General features: G+C 34.3%; 1 protein-coding gene across 1 annotated transcript; it reads left to right on the top strand.

Annotated features, from left to right (window-relative positions):
* The first annotated feature begins 5,872 nt into the window (after positions 1–5,872).
* LOC136201398 (outer envelope pore protein 24, chloroplastic) lies at positions 5,873–8,456 on the top strand. Its single transcript, XM_065992063.1, has 3 exons — positions 5,873–6,204; positions 6,389–6,748; positions 8,107–8,456. The coding sequence occupies exons 1-3, from the start codon at positions 6,004–6,006 to the stop codon at positions 8,185–8,187; spliced, it is 642 nt and encodes a 213-aa protein (XP_065848135.1). The 5' UTR covers positions 5,873–6,003; the 3' UTR covers positions 8,188–8,456.
* Positions 8,457–18,865: the final 10,409 nt, after the last annotated feature.

Raw genomic sequence — 18,865 nt, 5'->3', positions numbered from 1 at the left:
AAATATCCTCTGTCACTCAACTTCTGACCGAAATTAAGGGTCTCAAATATTTGATGAGTGTCATGACATCTCTTGTATCTCAACAGCCCAAGCAAGAGTCCATAGTGAAGCTGACTGAACTCCAGCTGATGATGGTGAATCATATGAACGCCATCCAAGGTCAACTCAATACCTTATCAACTACGAACTCAATATCTGCAACCTCTGCTGAGGTCAATCATCTATTCTCCCAGCTGACCTCTGAGCTGACCGGAGCTCGTGACCTTATCTCTTCCTCTTCTCAATGCTCCATCGAACAGATTGGTGAAGCCATTCGCTTACTCAACTTAAGCAAAGAAGAGATGGACACTGACCAGGTCAAAACCAATGAGATTCTGCAATGCATTCAATCCACACTTGCGCATGTCCGGCACACAAATCTTCAACGTCAGTCATATGATACTACGCTGCTCAGGATGTACCATCAATCCTATGCCCGGATGACAGAATCAATTACTTGGATCAGGAAATCTCAAGAGTATTTACTCAGTATGCTTAGTGCCAACATAAAAATCCCCGCTTCAAGTATGGCCGATTGCATGCAGGTCTTTCAAGGTCTAAGAGAGAGTACGAGTCGAATGCAACTGTATTCCTCGAAACTGACTCGTGCTGTTCTTCAAGGTACATTCTATCCTCCTCCTCCTTTCCATGATGTTGGCAAAACTAGGGAGAAAGAACAAACGAAGCAAGATGGAACTCAGCAGAAAATGAGGGAGTTAGTCAAGCAGCCAGCTGCCGGAACTCAGCAGAAGCCTGGTTCAACTTCTGCTATCCCGGGCAATCAGAGTCAGCAACAAAGAACAGCCAAGGGCAAGGGCAAATAGATTAGAAATAGTCTTAGTTTATGACTTGTAATTTTATATCTGGCGTGTTCTATGTGTTGAGCTGACTATCTAATATATATGCATCCTTTATCCAAAACTGACTATGTTTATGCGATGCTTACTTGTGCTTATATGCTGATCTGTCATACTTAACTATTTATTGAACAATAAATTAAAACTTGTGAACATAAAAAAGTAAAAAATACTCAGCATAAACTCTGATACCTGTATTTAAAACTGAGTAATAACTAAATGTTCCAAGCATTGACAAACTTCTGAAAACTGACCTTAGGCTTATCTGAATTAGATCTTGGAAGGTCTAGAATTGAAGTAAGTCAGTAAGGGCATGCCTTAATTTTACTCGATTAAATCTTAGAAGGTTTAGAGTTGGATTAAGTCAATAGATGCAACCCTTACGGGGGAGTAATTTCAGAAAAATAAGAAAGGTAATCAATCATGAGGGATGCTCAACACTGAGTTCCTTAATTAAATATTTTTGCCAACATCAAAATGGGGGAGTTTGTTGAAACACCTTTCCACATGATTTTGATTTGACAAAATTATTTAAGTTAATCCCATGATTAAGACAATTAAATTTAAGTGCTTTGATTTAATTGTACTAATGTGGTTGTTCAATGTTGAGTATATTAATTAACGAGAACAGGAACCAAAAGTAAGACAGAACAAAGTCAGCATAAGTCACAGAAGCTGAGTGAAATACAAACTCAGCATTATAAAAGGAAAGTCCTCTTCAAATTAACACTGGAAGGCAAAGCCGACCGAAGAAGCTGAGTAGAACGTAACTCAGCCTCGTCAGAAGATATCTTAAAGGCAAAGCCAAACGATCAAGCTGAGTATTTGTCAGGACAGCGCCAATGATCCGTTGACTAAAAGACAAACACCCGACACAGATCTGCAACAACTCAGAAGCCTCGAAAATTCGCCTAGAGACCGTTTCGAGACGCATGGAGCAACTGGCGTTTGGCGAGAGGACAAAACTAGCGCTAGAAGACGAACCTGACGTAAGAAGACGAAACTGGCAAGCCTGACGCCTGCTGAATTCAGACGACATGATTGGCCTGCAAATTCTGAATGCTGACCAATGAATGACGAAAGAAGACCGTTTGAATTCAACGGATATGTCCGAATTCAAATCATTGAAGCTTTAGACTTTGCTATAAAAGGACAAGTTCATCAATTGGATCCTTTGCCGAATTACAAAAGAGAAAAGACAAGCAAGATCTTCACTAAGTTAAAAGATCCAAAAGAGAAGCTGTCTGATTAAGAAAAAGCAAGTTCTTACACCAAATTCCAATCTTTGTGTAAAAGTCTAGAGTGAATTTGTATTCATCTAAAGTGTTCTTCAGTTAGAGAGAACAATCTTGTATCAACTGTAAAGGTTAGAAGATTGGTGCTGAGTACTCGGTTTCAGTACTCAGTGGTAGAGAAAATCTGAGTGTTCGGTTATAGCGCTCAGTAGGATTGAGTAGACGAATAGAGGATGGTACTCTTGCATACTCAATTGCTTTGTAAACGGTTTGTGCTCTACCTTTAAAGAGCTCAGTAGTGGATTGAAAAAGCCCGGAAGGACTCTGGGGACTGGACATAGGCGGTGAGGCCGAACCAGGATAAGACTGCTGAGTAATCTCTAACCCTTTTATCTTGATATATATATATATATATGTATGTGTTGCTTGCTTAAATTACTCAGTATATAATTTGTATAAGCCGACGCTGAGTAATCAGAGTGCTGAGTTGGAAGTTGACCTAAAGCGTTATTTCCCAACTCGCAAATTGAAACAGCTCTAGTCAGTGTCTGATTAAAGCTGTCTCACACATCACTCAGCCTTTGCTAACCTAAAGCTGAGTTAAATTATCAAACATTTAATTAAGTCAGCATTATTAAGCGAAAAAGGTTATATTAGTTTCTAACCCCCCCTTGGAACTAATCATATTAAGTTACACAGGACCAACAAATGTTACGGGTCAAATTGCACCATTTAAATGTTAGGAGATAAAATTATTTCTAACTGTGAACGTTATGGCTATTTTTGCACTTTATCCCCCAAAAAAAAATTGTTACACTGATAAAAAAACACTAACAGGACAAGTTTTAGTGAAATGGTAAATAAATGAACAACACGTTCATTCTTATAAGTACCACTGTTAAAAGGGTCACAATTAACACCGTCATTTTCGTAATTAATCTCATATTGGTTCCAATTGACATTCTCAAACTCATCTTTATCGTAATCAAATTACTCATCATTATCTAGCTTATTCTGGTTCTCACTATTCTCTTACACAACTTTGTTCTTCTCATCCTCAACTCAACATCGCTTCCCACAAGTGACTTTTCCAATATCTATCTTTTCAAGCACGACACCGGACCTTTTGACATCGATACATTCGTCATACAACATTCCACATTACCAACTTCTATTTGACTTTCTCCATAATTCAAGTTGGTTATTCATTTTTCAAAGTGCCCCCGGTTCATTTAACTTGCTACTTCCCATTATATTTGATCCACCGACATCTCTCTCATCACCATATCCTTCATCTTCCACACATAAATTGATTTTGTCCTTCTTCTCGTAGCAAGTATTAAGCTCAATTTCATTATCCCCTTATTCAAAATCAATACCCCCCCATCTTATATAAACATACTAGTATAATTGTTTCTAAATGACGTTTTCTCAAGAATACAAGACATCCCTTATAACATGAACTTTCTCATTCTCACCACGCACAAAATCAATCTCCATAATTTCCTCACCTAATAAAACTCACTCTTCATTATTCACATAGCACATTCAAATCCTCATTTATAATCTCATCAGTCATAAACTTAGAATGAGAACTTAAACTGTCTTCATTAACACAAATATCCTATTTCTCACTAGCAATTTTACTATTCGCAACTTCAACATGTGAAATTGAAAAATTAGGGTTTATCTCTTTAGAAGGTGATATATGAGAAATTGGTGATGATTGTTTAAGAGTAACCATTGGGTCTTATTGGAACGTTGAAAGAATCTCATCTTCTTCTCCATTTAGTCATCTCAAGAATCGCTAAAAACATATTCTCATCTTTTGTCATCTCCTTTTTCATCTCATATCTAAAGCGTTAAAGATCACCTATTAATCCTTGCTCCAGATTTTGATTTTTTTTATCCAAATACTTCATTGTTGTGCTTCAAACTTTGATGGAATCAAATGCTCAAAAAAGTCTTGGATTATGAGATGATCAAAGCTCTAATACCAATGATATATAAAGGGATTGAAATGAATAAATTATTAAAGGTTTTAACCTTGAGTCAACGAATAATGTTTTCAAACTTAATTTGAAGGAGTTCAATAACCCACAATTTGATAAAAGGGGTGAACTCTAGTCTATGGAAGGATTTTAGAATTTGATTGATAATAAGTTTGACCATTCTTAAAACTCTAGAATTAAAGATTTCATAAAAAAAACTTAACATTTAAACTAACTAAATACATAAGTAAAATGGTATAAATGGAAAATAAAATATAAGATGATATAATGGTAATTATAACTAATTGGCAAAAATATAAATTAAAAAAGTTAAGTAAAAGTGAGCCTGATGGCTTTTGTTAAGTTCAAACTTAACAAAGAATAAGAAAACCGTGGTTGGAGTCACCGACCCTTAAGTGAGGTTGCCGACCTCACAACCTTTTGCTCGCTTAGGGTAGTTTGCGGGTCGACAGCCCACGAGCGAGGTCAAAGACCCGTACATTGGAAAAGATCCATGAGTCCCATTTTGCTTCCTGATGTTTATCTAATGCATTCTAAACACATCGAATCCTTTTGGATCGTCTCGATTGTCCATTTGAATACTATTATCATGAGTTAATAAACGTATAATGATCTAAAATGTTCACATGTTGCTTCGATTTTAACATATTTGAGTTGCTTTCTCCCAATTATTTGTTTTAACATCTTTGATCAATTTGATACCCCCATCACTTTCACAACAAGTTATTTTATATAAATTATATTCAGTTGAAAGAGTTTAAGTAATACTTTCAAAGTTACGAATTGATATTAAATTTGGAATTTTTAGAAGATGATGGAGAGGAGTTTGCACCCAAATTAGTGAAAACTCTTTTTTTAATAAAGACGAATGAAGAGCAAGATAGAGAAAGATAAAAAAAAAAAATATTCGTGACATTTTGACTTGTTAAAGAGGGAGATTTTGGAATCATATCTCCACATCACGGAACAGATCAAATTCGTGACCATAGATACACTCTATTATTGGTTCCAGATGAAATAAATTCGGCAGCTTTACTTCTATATCCAACAGGTTATGGGATGTCAAGTTGGGCATCCTCCTCCTTCACCCATTTACAAATGAAATACTGACGCTGTATTTTTTTACAACCGCTACTGGAGTGGGTCTTGAAGTTATTATCCGTGATGTCCAAAGGAGATTTCATGGTTGCTCGGTCGACAATCCTTCCAAGTTTGATGGAAGTAAGAGACAGTGAGGTCTTAGTGTTGATTCAAGCAATGGAGTAGATAACGGACAAGTGTACTTACAAGTTATTTTTTAGACCGATGCCAAAATTGTTGCCGATGCTATTTATTCTAGTAATGAAGATCAGTCGGAGTTCGATAACTTGGTTGGTCGTTGTCGGTCCTTGTTTCTTCTAAATGACTTTTACTCAGTCAAGTTCGTTCTGAGACAAGCTAATGAAGCGGTTCATGTTATTGCCCAGTCGGTTCATTTATATCATTGTCCTATGTTTTTCTCTAATATTTTAAATTTTGTTACTAATATGATGTTACATTCTTGTCTGGTTGAGACGTAGATAAAGCTTGGTTAAAGAAAATCCTTTTTCACAAAAATGCTTATTACCATAGAAACGAATTCCGCGATTTTGTTAACAGTGGTAACCATGAACCATGGGCAGCCCAGTAGCCCATAAAGCACAACAAACCCATAGTCAGCGTCAGGGCCATATGTTTGTTACAGAGTTCCTATCCAGCTAACATACAGACAAGAATTCCCGATAAACTCCATAAACATAGCCGTATAAAACCCTCGACATCTCCACTTAATCCTCGCCTTGTCTTTCTCTCCCCCATTCCATTTCCCTCGTTTTTCACGATATGAAGGCATCTTTGAAGGGCAAGTATGACACTGCCAACACTACGGGGGCGGCGGCTACTATCGCCTTCAACGCCGGCGATGTTAAGCTCCGGGCTTCCATGACTGACGCCACCGTCGCCAAAGGCCCCAGCTTAAACGGATTGGTTTTAGCTGTCGAGAAACCCGGCTTCTTCATCGTCGATTATAACGTCCCCAAAAAAGTAATCCTTGAACTCACAATTATTTCTGTATACTACTGCTACCTTGTTGAATTTTAGCTCTTAGGGTTTCAATTAGATGCTAGCTATAGAGTTTAAGCTAATGAAACTTTGAATTTTCGAAGAAAAAAGTTGAATTTCAGCAGATATAAGTTTGACTTGGTTAGTAAAATATCTTGTTATGCAGGACTTTCGGTTTCAGTTTATGAACACAGTTAAAGTTGCTGATAAGCCCTTGAAATTGACATACATTCATAGCAGAGGGGATAATCGGACAATATTAGATGGGGCTTTGGTATTGGATTCTTGTAATAAATTGTCCGCCAATTACTTGTTTGGTACAGAGAATTGCAAGTTGAAGTATACTTATGTTCATGAAGGGTTGACCACATTCGAGCCTTGCTATGATTGGGCAAAGAACTCCTGGGATTTTTCTGTCTCGCAGAAAGTTTATGGTGATGATGTGCTAAGGGCTACTTATCAAACATCAAGCAAGAATTTGGGATTAGAATGGTCAAGGAATTCTAAGTTCAATGGCAATTTTAAGGTGAGCTCAAGTTTTCTTCTCTTCTTTGCTTGCTTTCTGCTCTTACTTGGTTTTTATTTTGTTTTATGAACATAGTTTGATATGAAACATTTAGTTTATTCGATTCATTGCATTAAATTTAGTTTATTTTGGAATTGAGCTTGAGATTCATTGCATTTCCGCATCAATGTGTCTTTGCTGGGTGAAAATAGGGCCGTGTGACCAAGCAATTATGCGAATTTAGGCTTATGGTTTGTACGGATGTGGTATCGATATTTTCGGTGCTTATGACTTCCATGAAGTCTTAAGTGTTGTTCTTGAAGGGAACAAATTTTTCCACTATTTCTCATTATCTTTCTATACTTTTGCACTACTGCCCTTGTCTTTTCCACATTTTTATTTAGTTGGTTCATTCTCAAAGGATGTTATTGGCTAATAGGGATGCGTTTATTTTATAGGATGCTTTGCACAGGGATTGTAGTTTATTTTTGAAAGTTACTTTGTAGTGGTTAAATTGAATGTAAAAAGGGAAGAACGAAAAAATGAGGTTCGTTTTTTATTGTCGGAGTGGTTCATTTGGGTAGTGGAGAAGGGTATTGATTGTTTGAAGTTCATGAAAGCAGATTGTTTCAGGCTTTTAGCAGTTCATGTCATTAACACTTCTAGTCATCATATGGTTCCTCCAGCTAATTCATCAAGGTTTTGTTAGTTTGTTTGAATAGATCCTTTTCAGTTTGAGATTTTACCTTATTTGGCTTCTGTCAGTTTATGAATTGGTATGCCTATATATGAGTTTGAAATTTTGCTTTAATAAGGCGTTTTTTATTAGAAGTGACGAATAGTAGAAAGAGATAAAGCAATTATTTCGAAGTGCACCGAAACCCCAGGTGGGGTTTCGTTGTAGGTTAAATGGTAGATGGTTATATAATTCGACAATATAGTGAGGGGGGTTGGGTTAGTAACATGCAGAAGGATCATTGTTGAAACCTGCCAGCAGAACCAGTTGTGAGGGGTTGCTGTGGGATTTGTCCAGCATCAATCCCTCACTGGGGCCTAGGCGAGCCATACGGACCCGCGTCCCTCATTCACACCCTGGAGCTAGACGCTCCAAGGAATTGCGCACGCCCCTAGAAACAGCGAGCCTAGGTAATGCGCAGCACTTTGAGAACCAAAACTACTCTCGGCTCTCACATAGATGAACACAGGGAATAGTAACAATGTTAATGCTGTTGAACAATTCTTTTAAACTCGGGTTCTTGGTCGTATTCTGTTATTGTTATTATGATGACTGAAGATTCTATTTACTGCAAGATTAATTTGGATTTATGGTCCTACATGATTTTGAATATGCTGAGCTTGGTACAATGTTTTTGTCTCAGGTCGCGGCATCTGTTAACATGGGCGAAGAAAAAAAAGTACCAAAATTAAGTGCAGAGAGTACATGGAACATTGAGATGTAACAACCTCTTCTTCTCTTCTCTTTTTTTGTGTAATAATTTTATTTGTTAAAGATACATTATTAGGCTGATGAAATCTCCCAAAAATTTGGATAAAAAGCTCATCCATCCACCATTGCCCATTCCATCAATTACTTTGAGCTTATATTCTTTATCCTTTAGTATACACACATGACTGAGTGAGCTGATAAGCTCACAAGTTAGAAGCTCCTTGTCAAACTGTTAATTTGCTTTTCGAAAATGATATTTATCGTTGTTGTCGCTTTGGCATGTATCTTTGTATTCAAGTATGTGAAATTAGTATAGCTCAATTGGCATATCTCTACAAATAGAAGTGAGAGATTACGAGTTGTGAAATGGTCGTAAGATTCTGTCTCAATTGGTGAGGGCGTATGGCCCCGGCTCTGTAACCATAATCTTTTCGAGTGCCGAATCACTCGATTCAAGATTGCAATACATCACATCACATTATAACTATTATTAACCTTGACGTTTTGAGAGCGTAAACCCTTCTGATTTTATTTAGGAGTGATCAAAACAGAATTGAAGTTGAAAAATTAAAATGAATTAATCCAAAACGAGATGTCGGTTTTGTTTTTAGTTTCGTGATAATTTTAGTTTTCGGTTCATTTCTGTTATTATCAGAAACTGAAATCAAATCAAACTAGATCATTCGCTTTATTAATAGTTTACTAGTCTTGTGTTCATCAATATATTTCTCATGTATCCAATTTGAGTTGTGATTGAGGACAACAGACTGCATACCTTTCTTTTGTTAACTTTTACTGTTACCGTTCTTAAGTATTTTACTTTTTTTTTTCCGTAAATAATTTATTAGTCCTCCACTTTTTACCTAACACACTGTTTAGTCTTCCTATTTTGAAAAATACATTATAAGGTTCCTATCTTTTGTCAATATTTGCCCTTTGGTCATTTTGTCTATTTCTTTTAGATTTTTAACCATATATTTGGCATAAACAGATAGAGAGAAAATAACAGAGTAACATGATCATTTTGTTTTGTACCATTGCTATCCTGAAAGCTAAGATATTTCCGGTTAAAAATCTTAAAAAATAAATAAAAGGACCAAAGAGTTAATATTTGCAAAACATAAGGATCTTATAATGTGTTTTTCAAAATATGGGAACTAAATGGTGTGTTATGTAAAAATATGGGGACTAATAAATACCTTTTTCTTTATCATAGGTTTCATTTTTAGTTAAAAAAAACAAGGTCATACCAGTTCTTGGTTGGACCTTCAGGTCCTGATTTGACTCCGGTTCAATTTGGTCCGTTAAGAATTAAAAAAATCAGTAAGACACATGCCAGAGATTTAACGGTTTCCGGTTTGACTGGTCGAATCGACTGGTTTGATCCGAGCTTATAACATTGATTATGAATTAATAAAGATGAGTAACTCTTTTGTAAATGCCATGTCACTAAAATCCATTCTAAAAATGATCATTCTCATTTGTCTTTGTTTATAAATAGGGCAAAGTACTACCCAAAAAAAAAAAAATTGTAGCTTATTCGATTTGTGATGAAAAAATTGTGTTTGAAAAGTTTGTAAATTTAAGCATGTGGTATGTACAAAGTTGCGGTTAAAATAAATAAATCAATTTGTCGATCAAGAAATAATTGTGATTTAGTTAATTTGTAAATTCATACTTTATGTGTCGTTTGGTTCCATTTTTCGAAACTATTTTTTACATTTTCTGAACAGAAGATAAAAGGTGTTTGGTAGAATTTCAGAACAACTGCTTTTAGCAGAAAAAACAATTAATATCTACTATCTATTAATAAATAGCAAACAACTAACACTAACAACAAACACGAACATATTAACCAAACAGATCCTATGTATGAGATGTGTTGGACCGAGTCTAAATAAAGGCCAATTTCGCTTTTTAAAGCTCATTTTACTTTGAAAGGCCACTAATGAAGGATAAGCCCACATTAGAAATGTTCCCATGGCCTAAGCTGGGGATAAGATGATACTTTGATAAGTTGCAAATTATACAAACATTTATAGCTTAATTGCCTATTGATTAATGCTAGACTTGTTAATTAAATGTATATTTACTTTGTTTTGTGTTTTGTAGGTATTTTAAAGATTTATCTACAGTTTGATTATTAAAATAACGATTCTATGAAGCTTAAAATGAAATTGGAGAAAGTTGTTAAATCCTAAAGTGTGGGCATGCCTTATGACGTGTTGTTTTAGGAGATTTTAGGGTAAATTACATACGTGGTGTACAACATTTGCCATATTTCACACTTTGGTGTACAACCTTCAATTTTGCACATAAAAATGTACAACCTTTTGATGACCTCCCACTAAAGTGTACAGTCGGTAATTATGACCCGTCAATCCAAAGTCAACACACCACATCACCATTTTGACTTCTCTAAAAGTCAAAAACTGACCCACCTAATATGAAATTACTTTTATACCCTTTGTTCGTTATATAATTACTAAAAAAAACGCTATCTTCTTCCTCGATTTGTTTGCCAGTTCTCTCTCTAAAACGTTCACTCTCTTTATCCTTTCTCTCTCTAAAGCTTTCACTCTTTTTATCTTTCTCTCTCTAAATTCGTAAAATGTATTAATGGTTCATATTTAATTCTTTCTCTCTCTAACTCTCTCTCCAATTCAAATTTTGATGAGTTTCTCTCTCTATATCGGGTAACTTTCTTCTTGCCATTGACAAGCTTTTTCAGTTGAAGATCGACTTTTTTAGGGACGGAAACAACTTTCTTCGATTTTGTATTAGTGTTTTTAGGCGCAGCACCTCCGGCCGCTGCTGCAGCACACCTTCTGCTTTTGGTGATTTCTTGTTCATGATTGTAAGAAGCGATTCTCCTTTTCTTTCAAGATTTGGGATTCATATATTCATTTCTGTTTTTTTTTTTTGTGGTTTTTTTTTAGCTAAATTGCAGTTGAACAATCGCCAACAAATTTTACCTGCATTTTTTGCAATTATTACTGTTTTATTAATCTCAATTTTCATATGGATTCTGCCAATATTTTTTGTTTTCAATCAGTAAAATATTCATGATATTTTCATAGGACCCCTTTCCTGTTTATCTTGCTTTGCTATTGAGCAGTCGAGTGTTTTAAGATTTTTGGCAGCAACGGTCGGAGGTGCTGCGCCTAAAAACACTAATACAAAATCGAAGAAAGTTGTTTCCGCCCCTAAGAAAACCGATCTTCAACTGAAAAAGCTTGTTAATGGCAAGAAGAAAGTTACTGGATATAGAGAGAGAAACCCATCAAAATTTGAATTAGAGAGAGTTAGAGAGAGAGAATGAATTAAATATGAACCATTCATACATTTTACGGATTTAGAGAGAGAAGTATAAAAAGAGTGAAAGCTTTAGAGAGAGAAATGACAAAAAAATGGAGGAAGAAGATAGAGTTTTTTTAGTAATTATATAAAGGACAAAAGGTAAAAAAATAATTTCATATTAGGTGTGTCAGTTTTTTTACTGTTAGAGAAGTCAAAATGGTGATGTGGCTTGTTGACTTCGGGTTGACCGGTCATAATTACCGGCTGTACACTTTAATGGGAGGTCACCAAAAGGTTGTACATTTTTATGTGCAAAATTGAATGTTGTACACCAAAGTGTGAAATAGGGCAAATGTTGTACACCACGTATGTAATTTACCCGGAGATTTTGGGATGAAATCCTAATCCATGCCCATGGTAAAGACAAATCTGAATATGAGAAATTAGTTGGAGGGAGAGCCATGGGGGCGGGGAGGGTCGGCAGATCATCCGGTCCCGCCGGAAACCCCTGGGAGGGTTTTTTAATTCTGGCTTCGCTAGGGGGCCGCCATGGCTGGAGCCCCCAGCTATGATCGCATCTGTTAGGTTAACAGATGGAAAGGGCAATTTCGCTCTTTCTATCTGTTATTTTTTAAAAAACTTAAATTGATCTTTCCATCTGGTGGTTAGATCATATTCTTCTCTTTTTGTTTTCTCTCTTTTTCTTATCTCTTTCGCACATCATAGAAAGAAAAAGGGAATAAGAGTGTGGTGTGGATTTGGGAAAAGATTTTCAAATTACTACATACTTTGTTTGAAATTTCAATTGTCCAATTATTTTCTATTCTCACTTAACTTAACTTCCAACTTCCAAATAAGTTTTTTTATTTTTCATTCTTTATTTTATTTATAGGTTTAGTTTTATGATTGCTAAATTTGGGTTTATTAATAGGGAATGATTAATATGTTATTTACTTAGAGATTCTTTAGTAATTGCAATTAATTTAGAGATTTCTAATTTAGGGTTTAATTTAGATATTTCTATTTACTTTGATTTAAATTATGATTTATTTACTATGTTGGGGATTATTTGCTATGTTGAGGATTAATTTCATTTATCTGTTTTTATTTTATTTAGGAACAAGATGCTTAGATTTTTTAAACGATTGACAATTGTCAAAATATTGAGTCTTCATCAAATAGTAAGAAGAGACGATATGTGGAAATATCAGATGATGATAGGTATGATAATTCCATTCTTGGGGTTGTATATGTTAATAACACTTCTGCACGGTCTTTGAATAAACATATTGATGATTTCTTTGTAATGCATCAATTGTCTCTCTATAGTCTTAGAGGCTAAGGCCATGATGGAGCTTCTAATATGAGAAGTGAGCTTCATGGACTAAAAACACACATTTTAAATAAAAATAAGCATGCACATTATGTTCATTGTTTTGCTCACCAAGTTCAGTTGGTAGTTGTTGCTATTGCAGATCATAATAAATTGATATGTGATTTTTTTTACTTATATGTCTATGATTGTCAACACTGTTGGAGCTTCATTAAAAGGAAAGATGTTATTCGTCAATCACATCATGATAAAGTAGTGCATTCTTTAGAAAATGGAGATATTTTTACAGGAAAAGGCAAACATCAAGAAACAAGTTTAGCTCGACCAGGAGATACCAGATGAGGTTCTCACTATACTACAGTTTCACGTATTCTTATTATTTAGAGTTCAGTGATAGAGGTGCTTCATATTGTACATGCTGATGCCACTAATCATAAGGCTGCAAGTAGTGTATATGGTTTGATAAACAGAATGTGCAATTATGAATTTTGTTTCATTATTCATTTAATGAAACACATATTGGGAATGACAAATGTGTTGTCACAGTCTCTATAAGTGAAGCATCAAAACATTACTAATGTCGTATGATTAGATTGAGGAAACATAGTTTGGCAATATACATGGAAAGTGGATGGGAAGAGCTATGCAAAGAAGTCAGTGATTTTTGTTCAGAAAATGACGTTGAAGTGCCCAAAATGGAAGACATTATTACAGATTGAGTTAGAAGGCTTCTTGATGGTGTTCCAAGGACTCATCATCATCATCATCATCATCATCACTTTTATGTCGAGATTTGTGTCAAGGTACTTTGTTTATTTGTACTTTTCATATAATGATATAACCAGTATTTAACCATATTTGACTTTTTATTTATTTGAAAAATGTTAGGTTGTTGATCGTCTTGCTACATAATTAGATAATCATTTTCTTTAGTCAAATACATAGTTACTTGTTTGTGTGTCACGTCTTGATCCTACAAATGCTTTTGAAAAATTTGATCACCGACAAGTGCTTCGTCTTGTTAAGTTGTATTCAAAAGATTTCTCTTATTGTGATCTAACTCAGCTTAAAGAGCAACTCAAATTCTTTATTTCTGAAATGAGATTGAATGCAACATTTTCTAGTTTGACAAATATTGGAGTCCTTGCAAATAAGATGGTTCAAATGCAGTATCACTCTCTATTTCCTTTAACATGTCGATTTATTGAGATGATTTTGATCTTACTCGTTGCAAACAACTTCTGTTGACAGATCTTTCTCTCCAATGAAATTAATTAAGAATGATTTGCACAAAAAGACGAGTGATGAATTTCTCACAGGTTATTTGGTGTGTTTCGTTGAGAAAATAATTTTTATTGGGATCGAAAATGAAGCAATGGTGCAAAATTTCCAGAACATGACATCTCAGATAGGTAAATTGCCACATGTTAGACATTAATTTTCTTACTATAGGTATAAAAATGCTTTTTACTCTCATTTTTATGATATAATTTGTCTTTTATATTATTTTTTTTTATAAATATGTTGAAGTAGCATTTAAATTTTTTTATCCACGATCTAGCCCCTGACCTATAGGTTCCGGCTCCACTGTTTAGTTGTTATTGAAAAACTTTTATTTTAGGATTATTACTATTGTACTTTTTATTATTAATTTAGAATTTGAAAAGATATTATTTTAAGATTTAATTCTATTAGAATTTATTAAAGATAGTCCTAAATAGAGTTTAATGCTATTTACGATGTTATTAAATTTCAGAATTTATGTTATGTTTTTTTTTTTAAATCTTCCCTCTAAATGGAGAAAAACATGTAAGCTATAAAAATAAGGAGTCCTTTTACGTTTTTGCAAAAGAGAAGAACGGAGACAATCGTTATTCTTCTTCATCTTTGTGTTCTTTTTTTTTCTTGATTATGAACCAAACTTCAATTTCTAGCTACAAGTTTTTATGTATTGAACAATCAACTTGTGAGATCATTTTGTATTTCATTTTTTTCATCTATTTTAAGTGATCGATTTCTATTATGTTCTTGTTTATATTGTTTGATTTAAATGAATCCTTTATTTGATTATTTACTTGTGATCGATTTATTAATTAGATGTTTAAATCTGTAATTGTCTATTCATCTGATATAAGTAGCAATCAACATGAGTGACTGTGAACAAGCTTTTGATCGTTATTGTGAATTGAATTGAAATGCTTTAAATAATCCCGCTTTTGTGATTGTTGAGTAGAATTAGAATCTCCTTCATACGTTAATGCTTTCGACTAATTAAATTCTCAAGTATGTTGGGAGTTATTTAATTGAGTACGGATAATTAATAAACGTTTTTTGATTATTTATTATGTAAGAAAAGATAGGTTATTGATGTTTATTTATAACCATAGCTAATTTATTTGAATTGGTTGAACTTTATCTTTTCTATAACCGATAATCAATTGGTTCAATTCAATAATTGAACCTAGTGTTTGGTTGGAATCGTTCTTATATAGACTTTCTCTCATTTAATTGTTTTTGGTATTTTATTATTTCTTGTTATTTTTTTATACAGTATTCTACCCCCCCCCCCCCCCCCCACACACACACTTTACTTTTAATTGTTAATTTTGAAAAGTGATAATTTGACTAGTCTTTATGGATTCAACCCAATTCACGTTCAGTACAATTATGAGTTCAAGAGTAAGTAATTTTATTTTTGGTGAATTTGACTTATCAAATTTGGGCACCGCTATCGAGTATTAGAGGTTGTTGGCCATCGACTAAAATCTGATAGGAAGAGAAAGTCGGTAAAAATTGGAAGGAACAACGGTGCAAACACAAACGATGGAGAAGAGATGCAACGTTGTTTGTTGGTGATCGTGATGGTAGAGAGCGGAGGAGGTCGTTGATTGACAACAACAAATGTTAGAAAGACATGGGCTACAGAAGCGTCGTTGATGAAAAGGCAGTATATGCCCTTAAATAGCGAGAGTCGTGCTATAAAAGGGTTAAGGAATGAGAGTTAGTGCATTAAAACTTAAAATTAGTTTCATTTTTTTATTTTGTTTTTTCTTTAATAAAATAAATAAATAAATTTTCAGAATACAAAAAAGTAAGAGAATGAAAAAAAAAATTAAAAAGTCATAAGACCACGACTACTAAGCCATGCTCATGGCTTGAAAAACCTTCATTTATTTCCTACACCACGCTCATGACTTAAAAAAAGCATATGCATTAAAATTTCACACACTTAAAGTATTACACCATAGGCATACCTTAAGAATTCGGTCCGAAATTTTATTTAAAAAACTCTAAAAGTAAAACAAAAAACATTAAATTACTCATTAAATAAACCAAAACTAATCAAATGAGTTTAGGTTGCCTCCTAAAAGAACACCTTTGTTTATTATCTTTAACTAGGCAATATGTCTAAAATAATCAAATAATTCTAATGGCATTTGTGTTTTCCTTCAAAACCCAAATCATCGGTGCCTCTTGCAATCCTTTTGATATGATTACTAGAATTATTCCATTATCACCTAGATATAAAATTTTAGATTTATCAATTAAGGTTTCAAATTATATCTTTGGATCCTCTTTCTTAAAGAAAACATCTTTTGGCTCATACTTGTTCTACACAACTTTTCTAGTAAAAAACCACATGCATAGCATGATGGGCAACATCAATAGCTAAATCGGAACGCACACCACTTGAAAATTTCGTATCTTCATAAATATTGAATTGAATTATTTTTCCACAAATTTTCATAGTGAATAATCCTTCATGCATATTAATTATATCTTTATATCAGATAGACAGGCTGTTTGTCTTAAGAGTCAGAATCTCATTAAAGCCATCTTGAGGCTTCGTCCTGCCTTCGATTCTCTTACCTTCTCCCATATTTATAGGGAGCAAAACCGCGTGGCGGATCGCTTGGCAGCTGCTGGGCATGGGGGGATGTTAGGTGTTTCTACCCTTTCCGTTCCTCCTTCTTTTATGTTACCTTCTCTTCTTGAGGATAGGATTGGGGTCAGTCTTCCTAGACTGATCCCGGGTTAGGTTTTTGTTTGTTTGTTTTTTTTTCTTCCCTTCTTACCAAAAAAAAAATTATATCTTTATATGTTTTAAGGAATATTGGTCTCCGTAAAAGAATCAGTGATTATATAGGCAAATAATCATCATCCACATCCGAAACATAACAAAAACCATAAGGAAAACCAAACCGTTTCTCTTGCATAAGCACATCCTTTGATACCCCATCACGATAAGCGTTAGGTCTATCGACTAATTGAATTATCACCGATTTCTTTTAGAGGCACAATGCTTAAAGATGCATAAGTAGAATGTGACATGACATTAATTAAAACTCCTATATCCAACATAGATTTGTCAATTATAACACTTCCTATATTGCAAGTGATAGAGGACATGTCCAAATATTCACATTTGGGAGGAAGTTTCGTTTGGATTACTGCATAAATGTTCTCCCCCATGCTAATACTCTCATCACCTCTCAATTTCCTCTTATTAGTACATAACTCTTTAATAAATTTAGCATAAGGAGGAAATTGTTAATTGTTTTAAGAATAGGGATGTTTACCCGAACTTTCTTAAACAAGTCCAGTACCTCCTACTCTTGATCCTCCTTTTTGGCTTTTGAAAATTGATATGGAACGGAGGAGGGATCGCGAATGGTGGTGTTGATGCTTTTGAGGTCGACGTAGGAATTCCACCCTCTTTGTCTAACTCTTTTACCACATCTTGCTTTGATATTGGCTCACCACATAATGTACTTTTTTGACACTCCTCAAATTGATAACACTAACATTTTGCGTATGATTCAATTGGAACTGGGATGGAAAACATCTAGAAACTTGAAATTTTAATTTGATTATTAAGGATTCCATTTGACTCGTTTGGTTCTCTAAGTTTTGGATGTTCGTCTTAGTTTGGAATGCCAAAGTGTTTTGCTGAAATTGTTGCAAGCTAGTAGCCATATCAGTAACAATTTGTTCTAAAATCATACTTGACTTGGAAGGGGCTTGTTGTTTAATAGCTTGTGGTCTAGGTTGAAAACCTTATCTGGTCATAACTAAGGTTTGGATGATCTCTCTTTCCATAATTGTAAGTTTGTGCATAAAGGGTCATGTCTCATTTAGATGCGTTGATTATGAAAATCACCCACATCATTGACTTGTTCCTCCTATTGGAGAATGTGACATGAATCGCTTACATGATCATTACTTGAACATATACCATAAGTTTTCACTTGTTCAATATTTCTTAGCAACACTTCGCATAAGTGAAGTGAGAATACTAAGTCGTTTTTCAACAAAAGTACTACTTAGGTTGTTCACTTGCTTGGCGGGTGCTTATTAGCGTGTGCCAAACTACTGAACATTAGCAACAACTCTTGTAATAAGATTCCTTGATTTAGTAATAATATTATCCACTAGAGATCCACAACTAGCATCATTTATAAAGTTTATATCAGACAACATTATACATTTGTAAACATATCAAACTAATAATCAGTTGCTTATTTAATGATTGTGAAAGTTAGTTGGCATTTGTTTAAATCTCCTAATACTCGTGGAGATTTTTCCTAGTGAATTGATGAATGTCAGCTATATCTTTTTGGATCAAAGTTACCCTTAAGACTGAGAAGAACTTTTCCAAGGATTGCTTTTGCATGTTGTCCCAAGTCGTGATAGATTTGGGTGGGAGACAATACAACCAATCTCTGGCCTTATCTGTTGGGGTTTAGTGTCCTATAGACAATTATTCCAGGATATAAACCTAATGTAAATGAATTGTTCTTTATATCATTTGTTTTAATAAGATATGGTTTCATAACTGTATAAAGGCAACCTCCTTTAAAGAACTAAATAAGTCTAATAAAAGGAAATCCCTGAGTTTATTTAAAGTGATTATAAAGTGTTCATACAAGCATGAAGTGAGACAAAACATTATAATAAACTAATAAAATTAAAGCAACCCCAAGTCAAGTGATATGTTTTGAATAGGGATTGACATAACACTGTTGAGACTTGCATGTAACAATGTTTTCTGTTGAGA

The sequence above is a fragment of the Euphorbia lathyris genome, chromosome 7 (genome assembly GCF_963576675.1).
Source record: "Euphorbia lathyris chromosome 7, ddEupLath1.1, whole genome shotgun sequence".
Taxonomy (NCBI): Eukaryota; Viridiplantae; Streptophyta; class Magnoliopsida; order Malpighiales; family Euphorbiaceae; genus Euphorbia; species Euphorbia lathyris.
Note: the sequence above shows the minus strand (reverse complement) of the source record. Positions and strands in the feature narration are given on the sequence as shown.

What these genes read in the sequence shown, in the direction of transcription:
- LOC136201398 (XM_065992063.1), top strand. Translation starts at nt 6,004, where the DNA reads ATGAAGGCATCTTTGAAGGGCAAGTATGACACTGCCAACACTACGGGG. An exon ending in ATTATAACGTCCCCAAAAAA is followed by an intron (nt 6,205 to 6,388) that starts GTAATCCTTGAA and finishes CTTGTTATGCAG; the next exon opens with GACTTTCGGTTTCAGTTTAT. An exon ending in AGTTCAATGGCAATTTTAAG is followed by an intron (nt 6,749 to 8,106) that starts GTGAGCTCAAGT and finishes TTTTTGTCTCAG; the next exon opens with GTCGCGGCATCTGTTAACAT.